The sequence below is a fragment of the Mesocricetus auratus genome, unplaced genomic scaffold, assembly GCF_017639785.1.
Source record: "Mesocricetus auratus isolate SY011 unplaced genomic scaffold, BCM_Maur_2.0 Super-Scaffold_4256, whole genome shotgun sequence".
NCBI classification, from domain to species: Eukaryota; Metazoa; Chordata; class Mammalia; order Rodentia; family Cricetidae; genus Mesocricetus; species Mesocricetus auratus.
The window spans coordinates 48,676,634-48,696,192 of NW_024429182.1; the positions used below are offsets into that span (position 1 = coordinate 48,676,634).

Genomic DNA, 19,559 nt, shown 5'->3' on the forward strand with positions numbered 1-19,559 from the left:
CCAACCACTAGTTCAGGTATGGACTCTGATCTCCATGGCTAGGCACATCCGGAAGTTCTCTTCCCCTCTGTTCTCTTCCCCTCTCTTCCCTTTCCCTCAGCCCTTGCACAACTCAGGCAAGGTAGCGCTCTGGCTCTGGCTCTGAGCTTCACCCCAGCCCTCAAGGCCACATCTGCAGGCTACAAGCCCAGAAGCATGGGTGCGGCTTCTGCTGCTGCTGCTGCTGCTGTTGTATGAACTTGGAAACACTTTCCAGTGTTTCTAACTGTGTCGCCAGCAGTGACACATGCCACACTTCCTACGAGGTTTTCTGTAGATTCAATCTCCTTATTTCCAAGCCATCCCTTCCCACCCTCCCCCTGCCTTCTCCCCCACACAAAAGCCTTCGTCCACTATGTTTTCACCTTTATCGTGTTCCTATGCTTTTCTGGGCATCTCAGGTCGAGCCTAGTGGCCATGGGCACCCTGGACTGTAGGTGGCACCTAACCGACACATTCTACTTACCGAACTTGTTCCAATGCTGGGATGGCCTATGGAGTCTCAGCTTTTAGTGTCCAGGCTCCTCACCACTGCCCCTCCAACACCACCACAGGAGCCCATGGTCCTCAATGACACAGGGTAAATCAGAGTCCTAGTTCCTCAGACTCCTCTGTGGGGTTTGTTGTTCTGAGACTGAGTCTCACTATGTAGCCAAGGACAACTGAACTTCTAATCCCCCTGCCTCCACCTCTGAGGCTCTGGGAATACAGACACGTACCACTCCTGGGTTCCTCTGCAGCTTTGGTTTGATTTTGTTACTTTTGGAGACAGGGCCTTGCTACATAGACTGGGCTGACTTGGAATTCTGTCTTCCCTTCTCAGCCCCACTGGGTGCTGGGGTCATGGACTTGTGCTGCTCCTGGCTTCCTTTGTCCTTTTATCCTTCCCATTGGTAGCACCTTCCCCTGGAGCCTTCACAGCAGCTCTGCCTGTCCCACCTGGGCATCTGCTTGGGACTGCAAAAGCAGCCTTGTTGCTGCCTGGGGTTGCACTCCCATTTTCTCCTCTTCATCTCTTCCCCTTCTTGGTCCATTGCTTCCTAGCCTGCAAAGCACAGTTCAAGGTCATGTTTGGGGAAACGAAGGACCATTTAAGGTGGCCAGTAAACTCAGCATACAACAGTGAATCATTTAGTAGCCAAGGATGACCTTAAACTTCTGATCCTCTTGCCACCACCTCCCAAGGGCTGGGGTTATACACACATGTCACTGTGCCAGATATGTAGTGCAGAAGACTAACTGAGCCACACCCCCAGCCTCAGCGTTTTCCTTATTCTTATTACCTTTGTGATACCATTCATGTGAGCAGTGTGAAGGCTGCTTCTTTGTGTTTCAGTGTTTTCTCACTCATATGCACACCTTTTACACACATGACTACCTTATTAAACTAAAGTACAGCTGTTGAACAAAACTTTTCCCTTCATTGTTTCTTCTCTGTGTCTTTTTTCCCCACTTAATAAAGCATGAAAATCCCTCCGATCAACATGGCTCTGTTTCTCTTTCCTTCCTTCTTCTCCTTTCCTGCCCCCAGAATGTGCGAGGCGACCAGGCTGGCCTCAAATAGAAATCCACCTGCCTCCCCTCCAGGGTGCTTTGGATTAAGAGCATGTGCCACTATTCTAATTCTCTTTCTTTTAAAGGGCTACAAATGATACCAAACTATGAGCAGACCAGATTTTACAAGCAGTTCTTCCATGGGCAGGCATTTCCACTCCATTGTTAGCTTTGCACAGTTCCATAAAAAAAAAGCACTGAACGTTGTTTTCCTTTCAAAAAATTATACCCACCAGACGGTGGTGGCGCACGCCTTTAATCCCAGCACTTGGGAGGCAGAGGCAGGCAGATCTCTTTGAGTTCAAGACTAGCCTGTTCTACAAGAGCTAGTTCCAGGACAGTCTCCAAAGATACATGGAGAAACCCTGTCACGAAAAACCAAAGAAAAAGATTGTACCCATTTGTTTGTGTGTGTTCATGCCGCGGCATGAGAGTGAGGTCAGAGTCAAGCAAACTTGGTTCTCTCCTTCCACCACATGAATCCTGAGGGCCGACTTGACAGAAAGTCCTTTACCTGCTGAGCTCTCTCTTCTATTCAGCATTGCATCTTTTTAGGTCCATATATATGTGTATGGCATTGGTGTTTTGCCTGCACGTGTGTCTGTGTTAGCTGCCACATGGGTGTTGGGAATTGAATGAGTCTTCTGGACTCTTAACCACTGAGCCATCTCTCTAGCCCCAGGTCCAGACTTCTTAATTGTACAAAGTAAATTCACGGAAAAAGGCAAAAGTTTCCTTTCATAAGTTTTACTGCAGAAAAGAAAAAGTGACCCAATTTGAAACGGGATCCGTGGAGCCAGGCCAAGCGTTGGTAACAAGGAGGAACCCTTTGTCATGCCCTGGGGTCTCTGTGAACAGAGGCCATGGTGGAAGGCAGGCTTGAGGTAGCATCTCCTCTAGTTCCTACGGCAAGAAAGTCAAGATCACAAAGAGCCAGGTCTTTTCTTGCAACCAAGGATGGAATAACACAAAGCCCACAGCATTCAAGTGCAGCCAATTTCAATAAACTAGTGACAGTTTTCCTGGAAGCAGGCAGTTTCCAGTTTGTACTTCTGTTCAGTCAGTCAATCAAAGAGCACTGTGTTGAGCACCCTGGAGGACCCACCTGGGATCTGTGCTCCCTGTCTTTCTGGTCTAGGAGAAATAACATGCACCTTTATGCACAAGACAGCAGTTGTCCACACTAAGAGAGAGATGAAACCCAGCCTGCCCCAAACATGGTTTCTCCCTCCCTCCCTCCCTCCCTCCCGCCCTCCCTCCCTTCTTCCCTTCCATTCTCTCTCTCTCACACGCACACACACACACACACACACACACACACACACACACAAACATGCTCCCACACAGCCTCCAGCCACCATGCCTACCCTCCCTTCCTTTCCTTCCACCTGCATGTGCAGAAATATTATAAGCCACACTGGAGCTCTGGGCTCGTTGCTGTGGGAACCAGAATTCTGCAAAATTCTACAGTCTTCACTCATGCACATCTGAATTCTTGCTCTGTGGAGTTTGTGCTTTGAATTCTGAGTCATTTCCCCTCATAGGTCAGGCTGGGATGCAAAGGAGGGAGCTGGTGAAGACTGGCAATTAAAGACCTGATGACTTTCTGTCAGGCTGATGCAGGGGCCTAGCTAGGTATGAGTGAGTCTCAAAGGGTGTTTGCTGCCCCCAGGACTTCCCTGAGCCCTAGACAAGAGAGTGAGTAGGGAGACCCAGAGAGAGACAGTTGAGAGGTTTATACTTTGAGAGAAGCAATGGCATCCAGATAAGGTGCAGCCTGCTGGAGGGACGTCACAGGGAGGGGACCAACGGAACAAGCACCATGTCTGCTCTCTCCCCCCCCTCAGCTCTTTGTAGCTCCCCATAGCCTGGATCCAACAGAACCCCAAACCTAGGCAGATGCTGAGGTTAGCCTCTTGGGACCGAGCGGACAGCAGTGGCGCTGAAGGGACAAAAGTACCCTATCTGACACCAGCAATGGATTTTTACCACTGGCATTTCCCTTTCTGATCTGTAAAATGAGATTGCTAACAGCACCATGCTGTTGAGAGTAAACAGATTAAGATATGCAAAGCCCTGGAACATCCTTAGGGGAAGTCAGTGTATCTTTCTGAAAGCACTTTGTTGCTCAGTGGTTCCCACCCAGTGAGAGTTTTCTCAGCCTGAAGGGAGAAAAGGGACCCGAGGCTGAGGCTCCTTTCATTAGGGCGTCTCTGCGGCCCCCAGGCTAGAGTTCCCTTACCCACCCTGGTTGCTGGTTCATTTCAGGCCTCCCATCTTCATCCCCCTCTGACCAGCGCAGAAATGGCAGCACCACAAATGTGCCCTTGGACCCAGGTAAGCCAACCATTTCCCCAGGCCCTGCAGCCAACTTTCTGAGATCCAGGAGACTGTGTCTGAGCTAAGAAAGGACAGTGGACTTTCTGGTACCAAAGAAGCCCTCTGACTCCAGAGACCATCTCTTCCTTCTGGCCTGGGGACCAAGGTCCCATTAGGCTCTCCTTGCGGTCTGAGAACGCCTGTATTTGAGAGTCTCATGTATACCACAAGCCACTTGAGGGATCTGTGCAGAGCAAGCCAGGGTGTGTGGTGGGGTGATGAGCACTGTCAGCCCGTCTTCCGTTTTCTCTGCATGTGTTTATTGAGACCCTACTCTGTGCAGAGCTGTGAGCGAGCAGTGGGGTGCAGTCTGGGGAGCAGAAACAGACAGACCGCTCCTATAGGAAGCTCCCTGGGATCTAAGGAAGGGTCCTATAGGAAGGTCACCTACCCACTGCAGCAGCAGGTCTTGTCACTGTCGTGTCCTCTAGGATAGTACCTTCAGTGCATCCCAGAGACCAGGGAAGGGACTCTTGGTCCAACAAGGCCCCTGAGCCCAAATCCTGTTTTTGTTTGTTTTTTGTTTTTCTGTAACAAAAGGGTGCCACTGGAGACAGGGGACCAGAGAGGAGATTGTGGGGTCCATCCCCTGATTCTCACACTAGATCTAACCTACCCTAAATCTCCAGATTGGTTCCTGAGCCTCACCTTTTCTCTAATTTGAATACTAGGGTCAGGCCTTGAAGCGCTCCTCTCTTTCCATAAGGCTGCCCAGCTGCATCCTACCGGCAGGAAGGCCTGAGGCCTAGTGCCGAGGGGTGTTGCCCAGGGCCATGAAACAGGGAGCAAGTGGATCCCCAGGCTGTCCGCCTCACCCCCATCTAGGGGAACAAAGATCTGATGAGGTCTCAACTCAAATTTGACCCTTCCAGAGGAGCAGCTGGGGGTCCGTCTGGTGAACGGGAGCAGTCGCTGCAGCGGGTCCGTGGAGGTTCTACTGGGGGCATCCTGGGAGCCTGCGCACGTGGTACACCAGGACAGACTCACCACCGAGGCTGTGTGCGAAGCGCTGGGCTGTGGCGCTTTGGAGAAGGCTACCTACCTGATGCCACCCACCTCGGAGTTGCCACCCAGGGCCACCTCTGGGAACACCAGCAGCGCTGGGAATACGACATGGGCGCGGGCACCAACCGTGCGATGCAGCGGAGCCCATTGGAAGTTCTGCAAGATGGAGAACCATGAGTACATCAGCGACAGGAGGCTGGTGTGGGTCACCTGTGCAGGTATGTGTGCCTACCCCCTCCCTACCCCACACCTCAGGCTTCAACCACTGCAGCCAAACTTTGGTCTCCAGACTTCTACCACCAGCCTCCCAAGTCGTGCAGACTCAGGTGGTTCCACATTGATGGCTCACTCAATGTGTCATTTCCAGATCTGCGCATCGCCTCAGATGTGGCCTGCAGACTAGCCCAGATAGATCTCCAGAGCATCCACTTGGTCCCCTTTGGTCCCCCCTCCTAACCCAATCTGTGTTTATTTCCTCCAAGTAGATAAATTTGCCATGTTCCCAGGCTGCCTTTGCTCTGAGGTTTGGTGTCTGAGACCAAAGTTCAAGGGCTTGCCTACCTGGTCTCTAGTCCCGCCTCCTGTCCTTCCCCTCCCACATTATCTCTAAACCACGCCCACTGGGTTCTCAGTTATGCAGGGGCTCCCAATCCTCCCTCCAGGTTGCAGACACTCGCCTCCACTCTTCCTGCCCCACCCCCAACATCCAAAACCCTCCCAATCACAGAGAACCAGGCCGTGCGATTAGTGGATGGTGGCAGCCGCTGCGCTGGCCGCGTGGAGATGCTGGAACATGGCGAATGGGGAACAGTGTGCGATGACACGTGGGACCTGGAGGACGCGCACGTGGTGTGTAAGCAACTGAGGTGTGGCTGGGCAGTGCAGGCGCTGGCAGGCTTGCACTTCACCCCAGGCCAAGGACCCATCCACCGAGATCAAGTGAACTGCTCCGGGACCGAGACGTATCTGTGGGACTGTACCGGGCTGCCTGGAGACCGGTACTGTGGTCACAAGGAGGACGCAGGAGTGGTGTGCTCAGGTCAGTCAGTGAGCCTGAAGGAGGTGACATATTTGGAATGGGACAGCCTTAGTAGGAGCGGGACTAAGGCAGGGAGTGTCCTATTTAACTCCCCACCCCATCACTGTTGAGCTATTAGAAACCAGGGGTTCTGGTCCCGCCTGTGCTACTTGTTTATATCCACAGCAATGGCATTAGTAAAGCGGTCAGTGGCAAGCCCCAGACGCAGCTGCTTCTGCCTGTCCACTTGGAGCAGCCAGGATGTAGAGTCCCACCAGAGGGCTGGCCAGAGCAGGTGGGGTGGGCAGAGGGGTTACAGGTGCAGAGGAAAAACACATGGGTCTGTGTGGGCCCATCTCTGCACTGGGGTTCTAAGTCGGCAGGGGTCTGGGCTCAGAACATTCTAGCCTGACTCTATCGCTTTCTTGCAGAGCACCAGTCCTGGCGCCTGACCGGAGGCGTTGACTCCTGCGAAGGGCAGGTGGAGGTGCACTACCAAGGGGTCTGGAGCACCGTGTGCGACAGCGTGTGGTACACGTCTGAGGCCAAAGTGCTCTGTCGGTCCTTGGGCTGCGGGTCAGAGGTGGATCGGCCCAGGGGGCTGCCACACTCTCTAGCGGGTAGAATGTACTACTCCTGTGAGGGAGACGAACTCGCCCTCAGCAAGTGTTCCTGGCGGTTCAACAACTCTAACTTGTGCAGCCAGTCGCTGGCAGCCAGAGTCATCTGCTCAGGTATTCCTTCCTTCCCTAGCCCCTCCACCACTAGATTTGGTCCACAAAATTTGCCTTTGTCTCTGCTTACAGATGGCTTAGCAACTGGCAGGGACTGGCCCAAGAAAAATCATTATGCATACCATGCTCAGGCAGACATTGCTAATGGATCAGAATGGTTTTTGGTTTTTGTTCCTGCAAGATGCTCAACTCAGACCCAAATTCATGCATTAAGTATTTATCAAGAAGGTCATTATCATGTGCTAAGTAATTGGTCCCTGTTGACTGGAACGATTGGGTAGGTGAAGCCAGTTTGCTATCCCAAAGGTGATGATTTTGGAAAAGTCAGCTTAGGAAACACGAATGGTAATGACATGTGCCACGGCGTCTGGAGCTATAGTCACATGCCACGTACCGCCACGCCAAGCTCTAGGTAGCTTAACTCAGTTCAGTCTTACACCCACTGTAGGAGGTGACTTCTACTGCACTTCACCAACTCTAAGACCACAGTGGCAAGTCACAGCGTTGGTGTCTTAGGGACCATAACGGCAAATAAACATAAGCAGGAGGTGTAGCTCAGTGGTTAGACCACTCGACTACCACTTACCTAGTGTGCATGATGCCTGGATTCAAACCTGGATTCAAACCTCAGCACCGCAAGGAGGGACGGGAGGGAGGAAGAGAGGAAATGAGGGAGAGGAAAGAAACACCAAAAGTCCTGGTGTGGCTGGTGTGGTGAAATACACTACAAATAAATATTGTTCAAATCCTCGACATGCTGTCCCACACAGTGAGGCCACTATTCCAATTACAGAGGCATTATAGTATGAAAGTGAGGTCCCCAGCTGCAGGAACACAGTGTTAGCCTCCCTGTGGGGTTCAGAGTTCTGACTTTAAGTTCCAGCTTTGCTGTTTAGCAGCCAGGAGGACTGGGGCAGTTCCTCAACTTCTGTGGGTTCAGAATAAAGGATGCTCCTCCAGGTAGCTGGAGACTGGGTTGCTATGGCTACCGGGCTGTGTGAGCTGCACAAGTTAGGAAGCAGATCCCTTGTGTTGGTTTTCATGAGGACATAGCTCTCTTTCTCCTGAGGTCCCGAAGAGCAAACTGAAGTTGAGTGGGGAAAGGATTCAGCGTCTGCAGCAGCTTACACAGGGAGAAGGAAAGTCCTATCCGTCCACATTCTAACTGAAGCATCTTCCCAGCCAGCTCCGCAGGGATTCTCTCACTGCTAGGAGCTCGGTTTCTATACCCTTATGCCCACATGGTTCCAGGGTGCTTGTCTGTCTTGTACAGTTTCTAGAACAAGGCTTGGCACACAGCATGTGCTCAGGAAACTCACCAAGGAAATGGGTGGTACTTTCTGACAGGCTCCCGAAGACATCACAACCTGTCCACTTCTGCAGTGCCTTCTCAAGTGCCGGGCGCCATAGGTGAGTGTGGCTTCTCCCAGCGATGCAGGTGCCTGCGTATGCATCTGTGATCATACACTCATGGGTGTCTGCCTGGGGATATCTGGTGGCTTGTTTCCAGAGCTGCCAATCCCATCAATAAACTCATCTCTCGGGGGCATCCTGCTGTACAGGACTACAGCCATATAGCACCTATGTGAGCAACTCTCTCTCTCTCTCTCTCTCTCTCTCTCTCTCTCTCTCTCTCTCTCTCTCTCTCTCTCTCTCTCTCTCTCCCTCCCTCTCCCTCCTTGTGATCCAGAGAGGTCCTAAGTCCTTTGGAGTCATTTGGGTACAGCATTCCTGGCCTGGCTAGGTGGTGGAGTACCAAGAGGACCAGTGAGTGTGCAAGGTTTAGGGCACGTGATCTAGCTCCCTCCTGCATTATCTCCCAGGCTTTTCTGACCCCCACCCCAAATCAACTGAGGGAAGCCTCTCTAAAACCTGAGGCACAAGCTGAGGTTCAGAGTCAGGGTTGCAGGAGCCCTGCTGGCCAGCACTTGAAACTTCAGCTCTTTCCAGACCTGTGCCAGGTCTGACCACTAGCTCTGTAGCTTGGCCAACACCGGGGCTGGCTCCTGGGGCTCATGTCCATGTTGTGTTTGATAGCTCTGTAGCATCACATCTCCGACCCTCAGGTTCCTTGAGTTTGGGGTGGCGATCAAGACTTCTTTCTAGGGATCTGCTGTGAAGTTATTTCGTGAAATCGACTTCTAACACTTAGAATGGGTCTGTGCGTAAGAGCCACATGGAAGTCCAGCACTGGCTGGGTTCCCTTCCCCACTGCCTGCATCACTTGCATCCTGCCTCAGACACTCAAGATGGGGACCTGGAGGAGAGACTGAAGGACTAGAGTCCTGCCAGAGGTCCTGGCTGTGTATAAAGAGCAGAGACAGGAGTGAGATGCTAGGAGCTGCCCAGGCTATGGAATGAGGCTGGCAGGATTTGCAAGTCCCTTGTCCCCTCTCGAAGTCAGGGTGGACAGTCACACCGACTCCAAAATGCAAAGGGAGACTAGGCCTCTTGGAGCCAGGTGGGGGTCCTTTGTCAACCTTTCCCTAGGATTTATAACCCAGAGCCCCCACATCTCGCCTTTCCCTCATACTGCTTCTGGGTACCAAATCTACTTTCCCTTCCTAGCCCAAACCATCCTGTCAGCAGCCAGAAAGGAGAGGGGGGAACATGAGGACTGGCCAGTGTTGTGTTTACTCTGAGGACACAGACACAGCCAAAGCATGTTTCCCAACTTGTACCTCTGCACTTGGTGGAACCTCCAAGACTGTGATAGTGTCACATGTTGCAACCCTAGAATATAATGCCTGACACACAATAGTACTAATTGATTGTCTACTGAACAAAGACTAAGTGCTGAAGGCCAGCAGGGCAGGGGGGAGGGAGCCAGAGGAAAATTTCAGGCACTAAATGCATTTAGTCAATTGCTCATTTAATATGCACTCACAGAGCACTTACCATATATGAGGAGCTTAAAAGCCGTGGAAACGTTTGAATAGAAGAAGGAAGGGAGAAAATGGTGAAAATGAAAGGGGGGATCCTTCGTCAAGGTGGAAAGGCAACAACGAACCCACATCCCTTCCTTTTCCTGCCTGAATTGGGGTTCTTGTTTCCAGAATCTTCTGTGCCATCGAGTGTGAAGGACAGGGAGTCTCGAGAGTTGGCGCTCTTCATTTCCTGTATTGTCCTGGGAAGTCTCCTTCTTGTCTCCCTCATCTTCATAGCAGTTCTGCTCTTGAAAGCTAAAGGACAATACGGTAGGTGTGACATACCCACAGATAGGAAACTGCAGTTGATGCATAGGCGTCCCCCAGTACGTGAGGTATGGAAGAGCCCCAGAGGGGGTGGTTGTGCGAGGACCACACAGTGCAGGCCTGGGGAAACCTCAATGGTGGGGAGGATTTTCCCAGCATGCCCAGTAGTGGAGCCCACTAGTAGAGGTTTCTCAGGAGAAGCAGACTCAGTGTTTGTGTCGGGTGTGGAGAGAAGGAGATGTGTCCTTGAACCTGGAACCTGAAAGTCTGGGAGACAAAAGTAAAATCGATGCATAGGCTGTCTGTCTCCCTTCCCTTAGCCCTCCCTGTTTCAGAGAACCACCAGCACCTGCCCTCTGCCATCCAAGCAGGAGTCAATAACTATCATGCTGTCCCCATCACCATTCCCAAAGAAGGTAGGATGTCACCCGTGGGGACACGCAGTGGGAGGATGGGAAGGTAGACTCTGGAGGGTCACCGATGCTGGAGTCAAAGTGGCACCGACAGGAGAGGAGCTTGGACCAGACTATACACAGGCTGTGTTGCCTCGAGCAGTTCAGTCTCTCTGGCTTAGCAGACAAATGACTTTTTGGTTCGTCCTTCCACCAACCCTGTGCTTTTGAGTTCTGAGCAAATACAAGAGAAGCATTTGGGGTGTTGGTTCTCAGAGGAATTGTTAGCTCTGCTCAATAGCTAGTAATTTGTGATGTCAAGATGCTTCCCAACCAGATGTCCCACAGAGCCTACCACCATCCTCCCAGAACATGGCTACATGGGTTGGGTTCATCCCCAGCATCACACAACCTAGCCATGATGATGCACTCCCGTAACGCCAGCACATGGAGGTAGAGGCCAGAGGATGAGCAGTTCAGGGCCATCCTGGCTATATATTGAGTTTGAGGGTAACATGGCTTACATGAGACCTTATCTTTAAAAAAGAAAGAAAAATTCTTTTGGAACTTAATTTTTTCCATATTCTCTGAGTTAAAAAAAAAAAAAAAGAATGGGAGACAGCTCAGTTGGTTAAAGTGCTTGCCTTGCAAACATGAAGACCTAAATTCAGACCCCAGTATCCATACAAAAAGTTGAGCATGGTGGTCGGGGCTGCAATCTCAGTGCTGCAGGGGCTGAGACAGGCAGACCCCTGGGGCTTGCTGGCCAGCCAGTCTAAACTATTCAGCAAGCTCCGGGTCTTAGTAAGAGAACCTGTCAAAATGTGGTGCAGGGTGTGGTGGCCAGTGGCACGTGTCTTTAATCCTACGTCTCCAGAAGCAGAGGCAGGCAGCTATCTATGAGTTCAAGGCTAGCCCTATTGACATAGAGAGGTTCAGGCCAGACAGGGATACATACTGAGGCCCTTATCTAAAACAAACAAATAAAAATGAAGCGTCTATCTCTTGTGGCTGGCTACACACACACACACACACACACACACACACACACACACACACCAGTCACACATCCTTTAGGACATGATTTACCTCCAAAGAGTTTGAGTTTAATCTCATTGCCTTGTGAAAAAAAAATGGGTCACCTGCTACTCTGTCCCCTGTCCCTGCTACTGGACTCTCAACCTCTCCCCTTAAGTGTTCTGCCCACCTCGAGGCTGGGCCCTGCCCCCATCCTCTGTTCTCTCCCCAGCTCCCATGCTGTTCATCCAGCCCCAGGTCGCTGAGGTCTCGGACTCCAGTTCCGACTCCGACTATGAACATTATGACTTCAGCTCCCAGCCGCCTGTGGCCCTGACCACCTTCTACAGTGAGTGCTGGGCTGGCTCCAGGGGCTTGGGACCTGCAGGAGGGCACCTGCTAATGGCCACAGGGCTTTCACAGAACTTTCTTGTTGCTCCCCTGTACTGAAGCTTTCAAAGTGCCCTGTGGCCCTGGAGCTCTGTCTGTGCACAGGAGTGTCTCCTGCGCTATCTCTGGCTGGGTATCACCTTAGCAACATCCCCAGGCCCTGCACATGCATCTAAGGATGCTGAGACTGTGCAAACCCTGAGGGTTCAGGTGAGACACAATTCAGGCAAATTCTTACACGCCCATCACCCCCAAACCATGCCTTACTCTGGCCTGCCCAGCCCCTCCACTGCCATAACCAGCTCACACCCTAGGCAGCTTGTCTAGCTCACCCACCGCCTGCTGAGGACAGGACCAGGGAAGACAGCACTTGCAGAGGGGCCCACACCTCTGTGGATCTATTTGGAGCATGTCAAAAAATCCTTGAGCCCCACTTATACCTACTGTACAATCAAGTTAGTACCAGATTTACTCTCGTGTGACAGAAACCATCCAAATATCAGAGTCCTGAAAGCTGGGGGAGCCCCCGATCCCTTTGATGCTGCTGTGAAGTCCCTAGGGTTTTGCTTTTATCTACATGGTGCAGGAGGCATCATTGTCATAGCCACACAGCAGGACAGCAAGGGCATCCTTTACTCCCATCCCCCCACTCAGAGCACAAGCCTGCTAGCTATAAGAGGGGCAGAGCAGGAAGCCTCCACCAAGGTAGCTGAGGGTTATGCAGGGGAAGGTGGGCACTGGGCAGTGGCAGCTATCCCAACTGCCCTGCCGACTTGGGGGCTCTGGGGGGATCCCAGAGGAGGATCCATGGGTGATGTTTGGTAGTGGGACATCTGAGCCCCGGTGTGTAGGGTGTGATGTTGTGTTCCAAATGCTATGATGTTGGAACTCAAAGTCATTGCTAGGCTTCAGAGAGTTGGCCCACATTCTTAAGCTGCATCCCGAGCTTAAAGCTGAGCAGGGCACAATGATTCTGGGCCATGTAGATTCTCTTCCACCCCAGGAAGTGCCTCCCAGGGCAGATACAAGTCCATTTCTGGACCAGCCAGGGCACGAGGGATTTGGTAACATCCTTATGAGGAACAGCCAGGGCATGCAGGCAAGCCCAGAGTTGGTAATATCCTTATGAGGAGCATCTATGGCACAGGGCAGGGATGGGGGAGACCAGGTTTCTAGCCAGGAGCCTCCTGTCTCCACACTAGTCCACGACAGACCTGAGACACCCTAGATTAAATGGAGCCCTGTCCCAGTCAGGGTTGTCCTCCTCCAGGCTTTGGGCAGGAGACGGAGGCTGTATCTCCACCTACCCTGTTTCCTGCAGATTCCCAGAGGCATCGGGTCACAGAGGAGGAGGCCCAGCAGAACAGGTTTCGGATGCCACCCTTGGAGGAAGGTGAGTCCACAGTGAATGGGTCTTGGAGAAGATAAGCAGGGTGCCAACCTTGCCTCCAAACTCAGTAGCTCAACTCACCTTAGGACACTAGAAGAAACGTCTCTCAACTGGTGTCTCTGGCCTAAACATTCCAATAAGCAGTAAGTTCTGTTGGAAGTCTAATTTAAAGCCCATCTTGCTTCCTTCTTTCTCTTTTCCTGGCCCAGGTCTTGAAGAATTGCATGTTTCACACATCCCAGCTGCTGACCCCAGGCCCTGTGTGGCGGGTGTCCCCTCTCTGGGCTCTCAGTACCACATGAGGAGCAACAGTGGGTCCAGCACCTCCTCCGGGGAGGGTTACTGCAACAGTCCCAGCAGCAAGCCACCCCCATGGAACTCTCAGGTGTTTTCTTCCGAGAGGAGCCCCCCCGGAGAGCAACCCCCCAACTTGGAACTGGCTGGCTCTCAGGCAATGTTTTCAGGTAGTTGTGTGTCCTCCCAAGCTCCCAGTCCTATGTCCAACCTACCCAGAGGAGGCATAGAGCCTAAACTTTGAGCACCTAGCTGACTGTGTGACCTTGGACAAGTGTCCTCCTCTCTCTGGGCCTTCCTTTCCTCATTTGCCTAGCTCCAGACTTAGGTCTCCTGATTCCTCAGGCTGGCTCCTGGCAGAGAGTAACTGTCTCGGGTCTTTAGCAGGGACAGCAGACGGTGACAGTTCCAGCACCTCATCTGGAGAGTGGTACCAGAACCTCCAGGCACCACCCCTACACCCTCCAGTGGAGCAGTTTGAATGTCCAGGTAGCTGGGACAGAGGCTGGGTGGGGGTGGGGCTGGGGGATGTGAACAAGACGAAGAAATATTCAGAGGTTTCTGTCAGAGGAAGTGAGCTCACTATCAACGGAGGCATTCAAGCAGAAGCTGCCGGTTGGCCATGTAGGGGAAGTGTCGGTAGTGGTAAGGCTGCTGGTATGTACTCATCCTCCATGCACCAGCCTGGACCTCAGCTCTGGATTAGACGAGGTTGGCTGGAGGCAGCAGTAAACAGCAGCATAAGATGGTTTCAGATGGTGACACCCGCGCTGAGGTAGGGGGTGGACTGCTCACTGTCTCACAGCACGGTGGCAGGGATAGTGACTGTGCCTCCTGCCGACCTGATCCTTCTGGCCCCACAGGATCCCCTGACCCCCAACCAGACTCCACTGATGAAGAGGAGGACTATGATGACATTGGAGCAGCCTAGCCTGGGTGCCTAAGGCTTATGGGTGGCCCCTCCCTGAACTCTCCTGCTCTACCACCCATCAACTTCCAACAGGCTGAGGCCCCCCAGCTGAGTGTAGAAGGGCATCCTCCCAGACCCTCAGCCTCCACCCATCCATGGACCTGCAGGAGCCTGGAGCAGAAGGAGTGACCAACCGTGTGAGCACTGAGTCCTGGGGCGAGCAAGCAGGGTCTGACCACTTCTTGCAGTGGCACTTCCGGCAGGGCCATGCTAGGGAACTCTGAGGCCTCAGCTCACTCTGCCATGTCAGGTACTCTGATCCTATGTCTCGAGAAGCTACGGAGGGACTGAGCAGCTCACCCACTGCTGCAAAATAGGTCCTGGGTCAGGGGCTGCCATTATCACTTGGGAAGTCAGTACTGTCTGAATGCAATCAGAGAAACACTCACTGAGCATGGGACATGGCCTTCCTGGGCACTGTCAGCTGAGAGTAACCAAGACAAACACTCACTTAAGGCTGAAGCCAGTCCTGCCAACCAGAGGTCTCTGAGCCCACCACAGGCACTGGCTGGACCTCTATCTCTATCCCTGGACAACTAAACATTATTCTGTGCTCCTTGGGGCTTATAGAGGGTCCCTGGCCAGCCACAGAGTCAAGGGACAGGCAGCTCAGTTGGGGCAAGAGTGAAGGGGTCTACCTGAAGGGTTAGAGGCCGCCAGAAGCTCTGAGTCCCCACAGATCCCCTTGGACTGACAAGAGTGCTTTGGGTGAAAGTAGCTATTGCACCCCGGACTTTAAAGAAAACCTTCCCACAGCCTCAGAAAACTGGAGGGTTCCAGACAAGCTATTGTGGCGTGCCCTGAGTTCCTGAGTTCCTGAGATTAAATGATTGCTGAGTGAAAACGAGGTGTGTTGTGACAATTCCTTAAACTCAGTGCTCAGTGCTGTGTGTGCATGTGTGTGCATGTGTGTGCATGTGTCTGCGTGTGCGTGTGTGTGTGTGTGTGTGTGTGTGTGTGTGGCAGCAGACACTTCCTCAAGGGCAGAGGAGCTCAAGTCCTTTCATTGGCTTCTGGAGGCTCCAGTAAGAATTAAGGAAGAAGGTGACACCATGCACAAAGTACTCTTTGCCTCCGGCCACCCAGGTTCAGTCATGAGGGATATCTGGACACACACCTTAAGGTTGTTCCCTGAGGGATGAGAGACGGGTATCCTGTAGTTGGTTGAGGACTTGAGCCACCTTAGGAGGTAAGCCTGGTGCTCCAGCACTCCATAAAATACTCTCAAAGGAGAGGTGGCCCAAGAGCAGTCACCTTCCCCTGACACTGTTGGTAGGAGACCAGTTTGAATGCACTGTGCCGGGGCTCCAAGCTAGCTGGGCAAAGAGGAGGCAGCTTTGATCCATTTGGGCAGAAATGTCAGGGCTGCCATCCACTGTGGCCTGTATACTGGCAAATGCAGGGAAAGGAGAGCCGGGTCTGCTCCATGCAAAGGATGGAAGGCAGGCGGGAGCTGCCCTGCTGTTCCCAGGCCCGTGCATGGGCCAGGCTGGCTCTGCCAGAGGAGCCGGCTGTTCCTGTCCCCTGGCTGTCTGCACCCCACCTCCAGCAGCCCAGTGGCCTCCCCATGCAGAATAGATGTTGTGGTCCATGCTGCTTGGCTACTGTGACTTTAGCCTTGCTGAAGCATTGCTCAATGCCGCCTGCGGACTGTGGGTCCAGCCTCCCTCTGGGGGCTAGGGTGATTGATGGGCCCACTTTTCGTTCCTGTTCCTGCCATACCAGCCACAGGCGCTCCCTGGGCAACCGTCCCAGGATGTGGTCGCCTGTATTGAGGTACCTCCCAGAGAAGTCTCCCGACCACTGAGGGGGATTTCTAGGGGAGAAGCCGCAGCTGCGGGGTGGGACGCTCTCCTGGCCTGAACTACTGGGAAAGCTTTTTGCTCCACAGTCTGGGTTCTACTCCCGGTGTCATGCCATCCGTAAATCCTGTGCCGCCTCCCTCAGGTCAGCTGCTAACCCTCTCTGGTCCTCTGCTAGATGTTTCAACATGTACAGAAAATCAGGCCCTGTGGGCCCTGGGTGGACAGAGAGGAATGGAACCTGGCCCTCACCCTTGAGGACTTCACGGTCTGGGTTGTAGATGGTGATGGCAAACTTGACAAATAATGAAGGTGAGCAGCATTTGCTAGGTGGGTGTGGTTTTATCATCCTGATAAGGGACTCCAGGAAAGGATGGTCTGCACCACTTACAAAGAATTCGAGGCCAGAGAGGCTGAGCGGTTAGCCAGAAGCCACATAGCTTGACATGTAGCACAACTTTTCCTCCTAATGCAAAAGGCCCAACATAGAGCCACTTGCTTACATGGTGAGGACATATCATGTCTAACCCACAGGAACCTCAGTGGCCCGCTTGACACCTCCTTGCTCTCAAATGATCAAGCCTAGGAGGGAAAAGGCAGGATCCAGGCCTTTTCTGTCCCCTCAGACTCTCCACCCTGGGCACATGTGGGCATCCTCATACTAGAAGGCTGTAGTCATTAAAGACCCATTCTTCACACATAGTGGCTATTTTATTGAGTGGATCTTAGGCTTTGGGGAGAAATTTCTAGACTGAAGTCAGCACTGAACAGTCTTAATGGAAACATCATCCTGAAGCGCTGACGTCACCCAAACACACTATCTCCATCTTGCACAGGACACCACCACATTGCTACAGTGACAGCAGGAACAGAGACGAAGAAGCCAGTGTCTAAAAGGGTGTGGTGGGAGAAAATAGGATAAAAGAGGGGATAACTGAGCTGGCTATTGAATACTGCACAGTAGTTAGCAGGATAAGAAAACAAAAATATTCACAAAGGCATCCAAATTTGGGCTGTGCCATCTGTAGTCCAGGATCAGGTACTCCAGGTAAGAAAGACCATTGTGGGTATCTTGGGAGCCTGTGTCATTTTTCCAGGGTGTTGGTCATTGTTCTTGCGGCTTGAGGGAGTGATTTGATAAGGGGGGAACTTCGGAAACATCTCCACTGTAGAAAAGAGGTTGCATGAGGGCCACGGGGGAGGCGCCTTCAGAGCACAAGAGGCCAGGACTAGAGATGGAGGACAGCAGGGAGATTGGAGAAAGACTTGGGGTTCAGAGAGTGTTCACTGGCGTGGGGGATGATTTTCTTACCCACCAGCCTCCCACCCTGTCTTAACAGAGATGCTGACAGTCCTGAGATCACTCACACACACACACACACACACACACACACACACACACGCACGCACGCACGCACGCACGCACGCACGCACGCACACACACACAGCCGTCCTGGGCTCCAGTGGAGGAAGTTGAGGCTGGGAACTGGTCTTTCTCCCAGGTCTATCTTCCTGGCATGGTGTGAACTGGCCGACACTCTGAGTGTCCTCTGGAGGATGGTGAGGTCCATGCTAAAGGCTCCTGTCTGTGTCTTCTATTGCGTGAATGCCATCTGAGGCTCCTCCCCTGGCAGGCTGGCCACCAGGCTCAAATGCCCACCTGCATTCTTCATCTCCCTGCATGTGGTTGCCACTTCTGCAGACTCATGAAGACCCCCCCATGAGGGCCCTTAAGGTGGGCAGGGACACTGGAATGTGGTTGCTCCTCAAGGACCCCTCTAGTCATGACCTTGATACTCTGGCTTGACCTGGTGAGATAGGGTCCCCTTGGCAGAAAGGAACAGGGGAGCCCTTGTGTGAAGGAACCGGTTCAAAGTCATCTTAGTGGAAAGTTTGTCTCCTACCACATCCTTCAGCTGTTTACCGGGTGGCAGGGGCCTGGCATCCTGACATGAAAAGAGGCTCACCCCGCACCATCATGGAGGAAAGACCAAAATAGCATCTAGGGGAGGGGGACAGAGAAAAAGAGAATGTCAGGGGCAAGGTACATCCCTTGGTGAGTCCTCACCCCAGGGCTAAGTTTCCTGGCCTCACCTGTCTTCACTGAGAACTATGAAGCCCAGAAAAGTCTTCAAAGTAGGTCAAGGCCACCTGGGTGGGGCTGTGGGGCCTGATTCAGTTCACAAGCTATTGCCAAGGGTAGAAAAGATGTGTGGGAAGACAGTGACTGGAGTACCAGAGAGGATCAGGAGGTAGGTCTTCTTGGTAAGGACTATGGGTGACCCAGAAGAGCCCAACTATTCTGGCTGCTAGTGGATGTCCTCCATCCAACAAAGGCCCACCTGACCCCCAGCAACCTGCCAAGTCTAAGGAGGGAGGGGACTCTGCCTCAGCCTCATTTGCCTCTTAGAGGTCACCAGCTTCCAAGTAAACCTCCTGCCTCTGACACTGCTCTCCACAGCACCAGCTTTCCTGTACCGTGTCATAAGCAGAGGTGAGAAAAGCGAACCAAACACACCGCACTCCTCCCAAGACCTGGGCTTCAGTACACTGAGCTGCAGCTAAGCACCAACCCTGCTAAGCATTCTCCCTTACTAGGTGCAACAATCATTCCCTGGATTCCATCTCTCCCCTGACCTCCATCCTCCCCCACCTCCATCCCTCCCCTGAGCTCTGCCCAGGCCCCGGCTTCCATCCTTCCCCTTGGCTTTCCTCTGGCCTCCAATTATGTAGTCGCTGTACTTCTGAGGATGAGAGCCTAAAATATTCATATCATAGTGATTCCCAATCCTTACTGCTAGGTTATGACACAGTGACCCCCTTTGTGATACGACCTTAATGGTAACCATTACTCCCTCAAACCAGCCTCTGCCTAGCATCCTGACTTCTTAAACTTGGCTCTGTGCTCCCTTCCCTGACCCTCATTCATCCCAACTTCTCTGCAGCTTGAAGCAGCAGGAAGGGCCAGTTACAGACAGAGCCCTGCCCACTGCAAGACTATTCACTAAGAGCAGGCCAAACCTCTTAGGGCCTAGAGCCAACCACACACACACACACACACACACACACACACACACACACACACACTGCACAGTGGGGACAGTCACTGCAGAGCCACAGCAGACAGGCCGTGTTAATAGGAGCTGCCAAGGCTCTGGCAGTAGGGAGCTCTTCCTGGGAACTGTCTGTCCCTACTCAGCTCCCTCTGCTTGTCTGAAAAGACTGATGCCACAGCTGACTTGGTTAAGCCCATCTTAACCCAACATCCATCTGGAAGCACATCTCTGCACCCCAGAGCACCTAGGGGAGAACCTAGTACCCTACTCTGTCCCCTAGAGTGAGCTCCCTGTTCTTAGTCTGGGACATCCTTAGTGTCAGCAC

At 52.6% G+C, this 19,559-nt stretch overlaps 1 protein-coding gene and 1 long non-coding RNA gene across 6 annotated transcripts in view; one reads left to right on the forward strand and one right to left on the reverse strand.

Annotated features, from left to right (window-relative positions):
• Positions 1 to 15,220, forward strand: part of Cd6 (CD6 molecule) — a 38,576-nt gene extending 23,356 nt beyond the window's left edge. The window contains exons 2-13 of one of the 5 annotated variants that reach the window (XM_021225850.2): positions 3,862 to 3,930; positions 4,845 to 5,195; positions 5,705 to 6,016; positions 6,427 to 6,729; positions 8,077 to 8,139; positions 9,786 to 9,926; positions 10,244 to 10,339; positions 11,565 to 11,681; positions 13,044 to 13,115; positions 13,322 to 13,576; positions 13,794 to 13,895; positions 14,270 to 15,220. In XM_021225850.2, the coding sequence (XP_021081509.1) occupies positions 3,862 to 3,930; positions 4,845 to 5,195; positions 5,705 to 6,016; positions 6,427 to 6,729; positions 8,077 to 8,139; positions 9,786 to 9,926; positions 10,244 to 10,339; positions 11,565 to 11,681; positions 13,044 to 13,115; positions 13,322 to 13,576; positions 13,794 to 13,895; positions 14,270 to 14,337 (1,949 nt within the window). In that variant the 3' untranslated portion in view covers positions 14,338 to 15,220. Of the gene's footprint in view, positions 1 to 3,861; positions 3,931 to 4,844; positions 5,196 to 5,704; positions 6,017 to 6,426; positions 6,730 to 8,076; positions 8,140 to 9,785; positions 9,927 to 10,243; positions 10,340 to 11,564; positions 11,682 to 13,043; positions 13,116 to 13,321; positions 13,577 to 13,790; positions 13,896 to 14,269 lie in introns of all 5 variants that reach the window. The other 4 variants (XM_013112052.3, XM_021225858.2, XM_021225856.2 and 1 more) reach the window with 4 other exon arrangements.
• Positions 2,325 to 5,134, reverse strand: LOC121140909. Its single transcript, XR_005877858.1, has 2 exons — positions 5,015 to 5,134; positions 2,325 to 2,496 (listed from the first exon to the last, which is right to left on the reverse strand). It is a non-coding gene; the product is annotated as an uncharacterized LOC121140909 (long non-coding RNA).
• Positions 15,221 to 19,559: the final 4,339 nt, after the last annotated feature.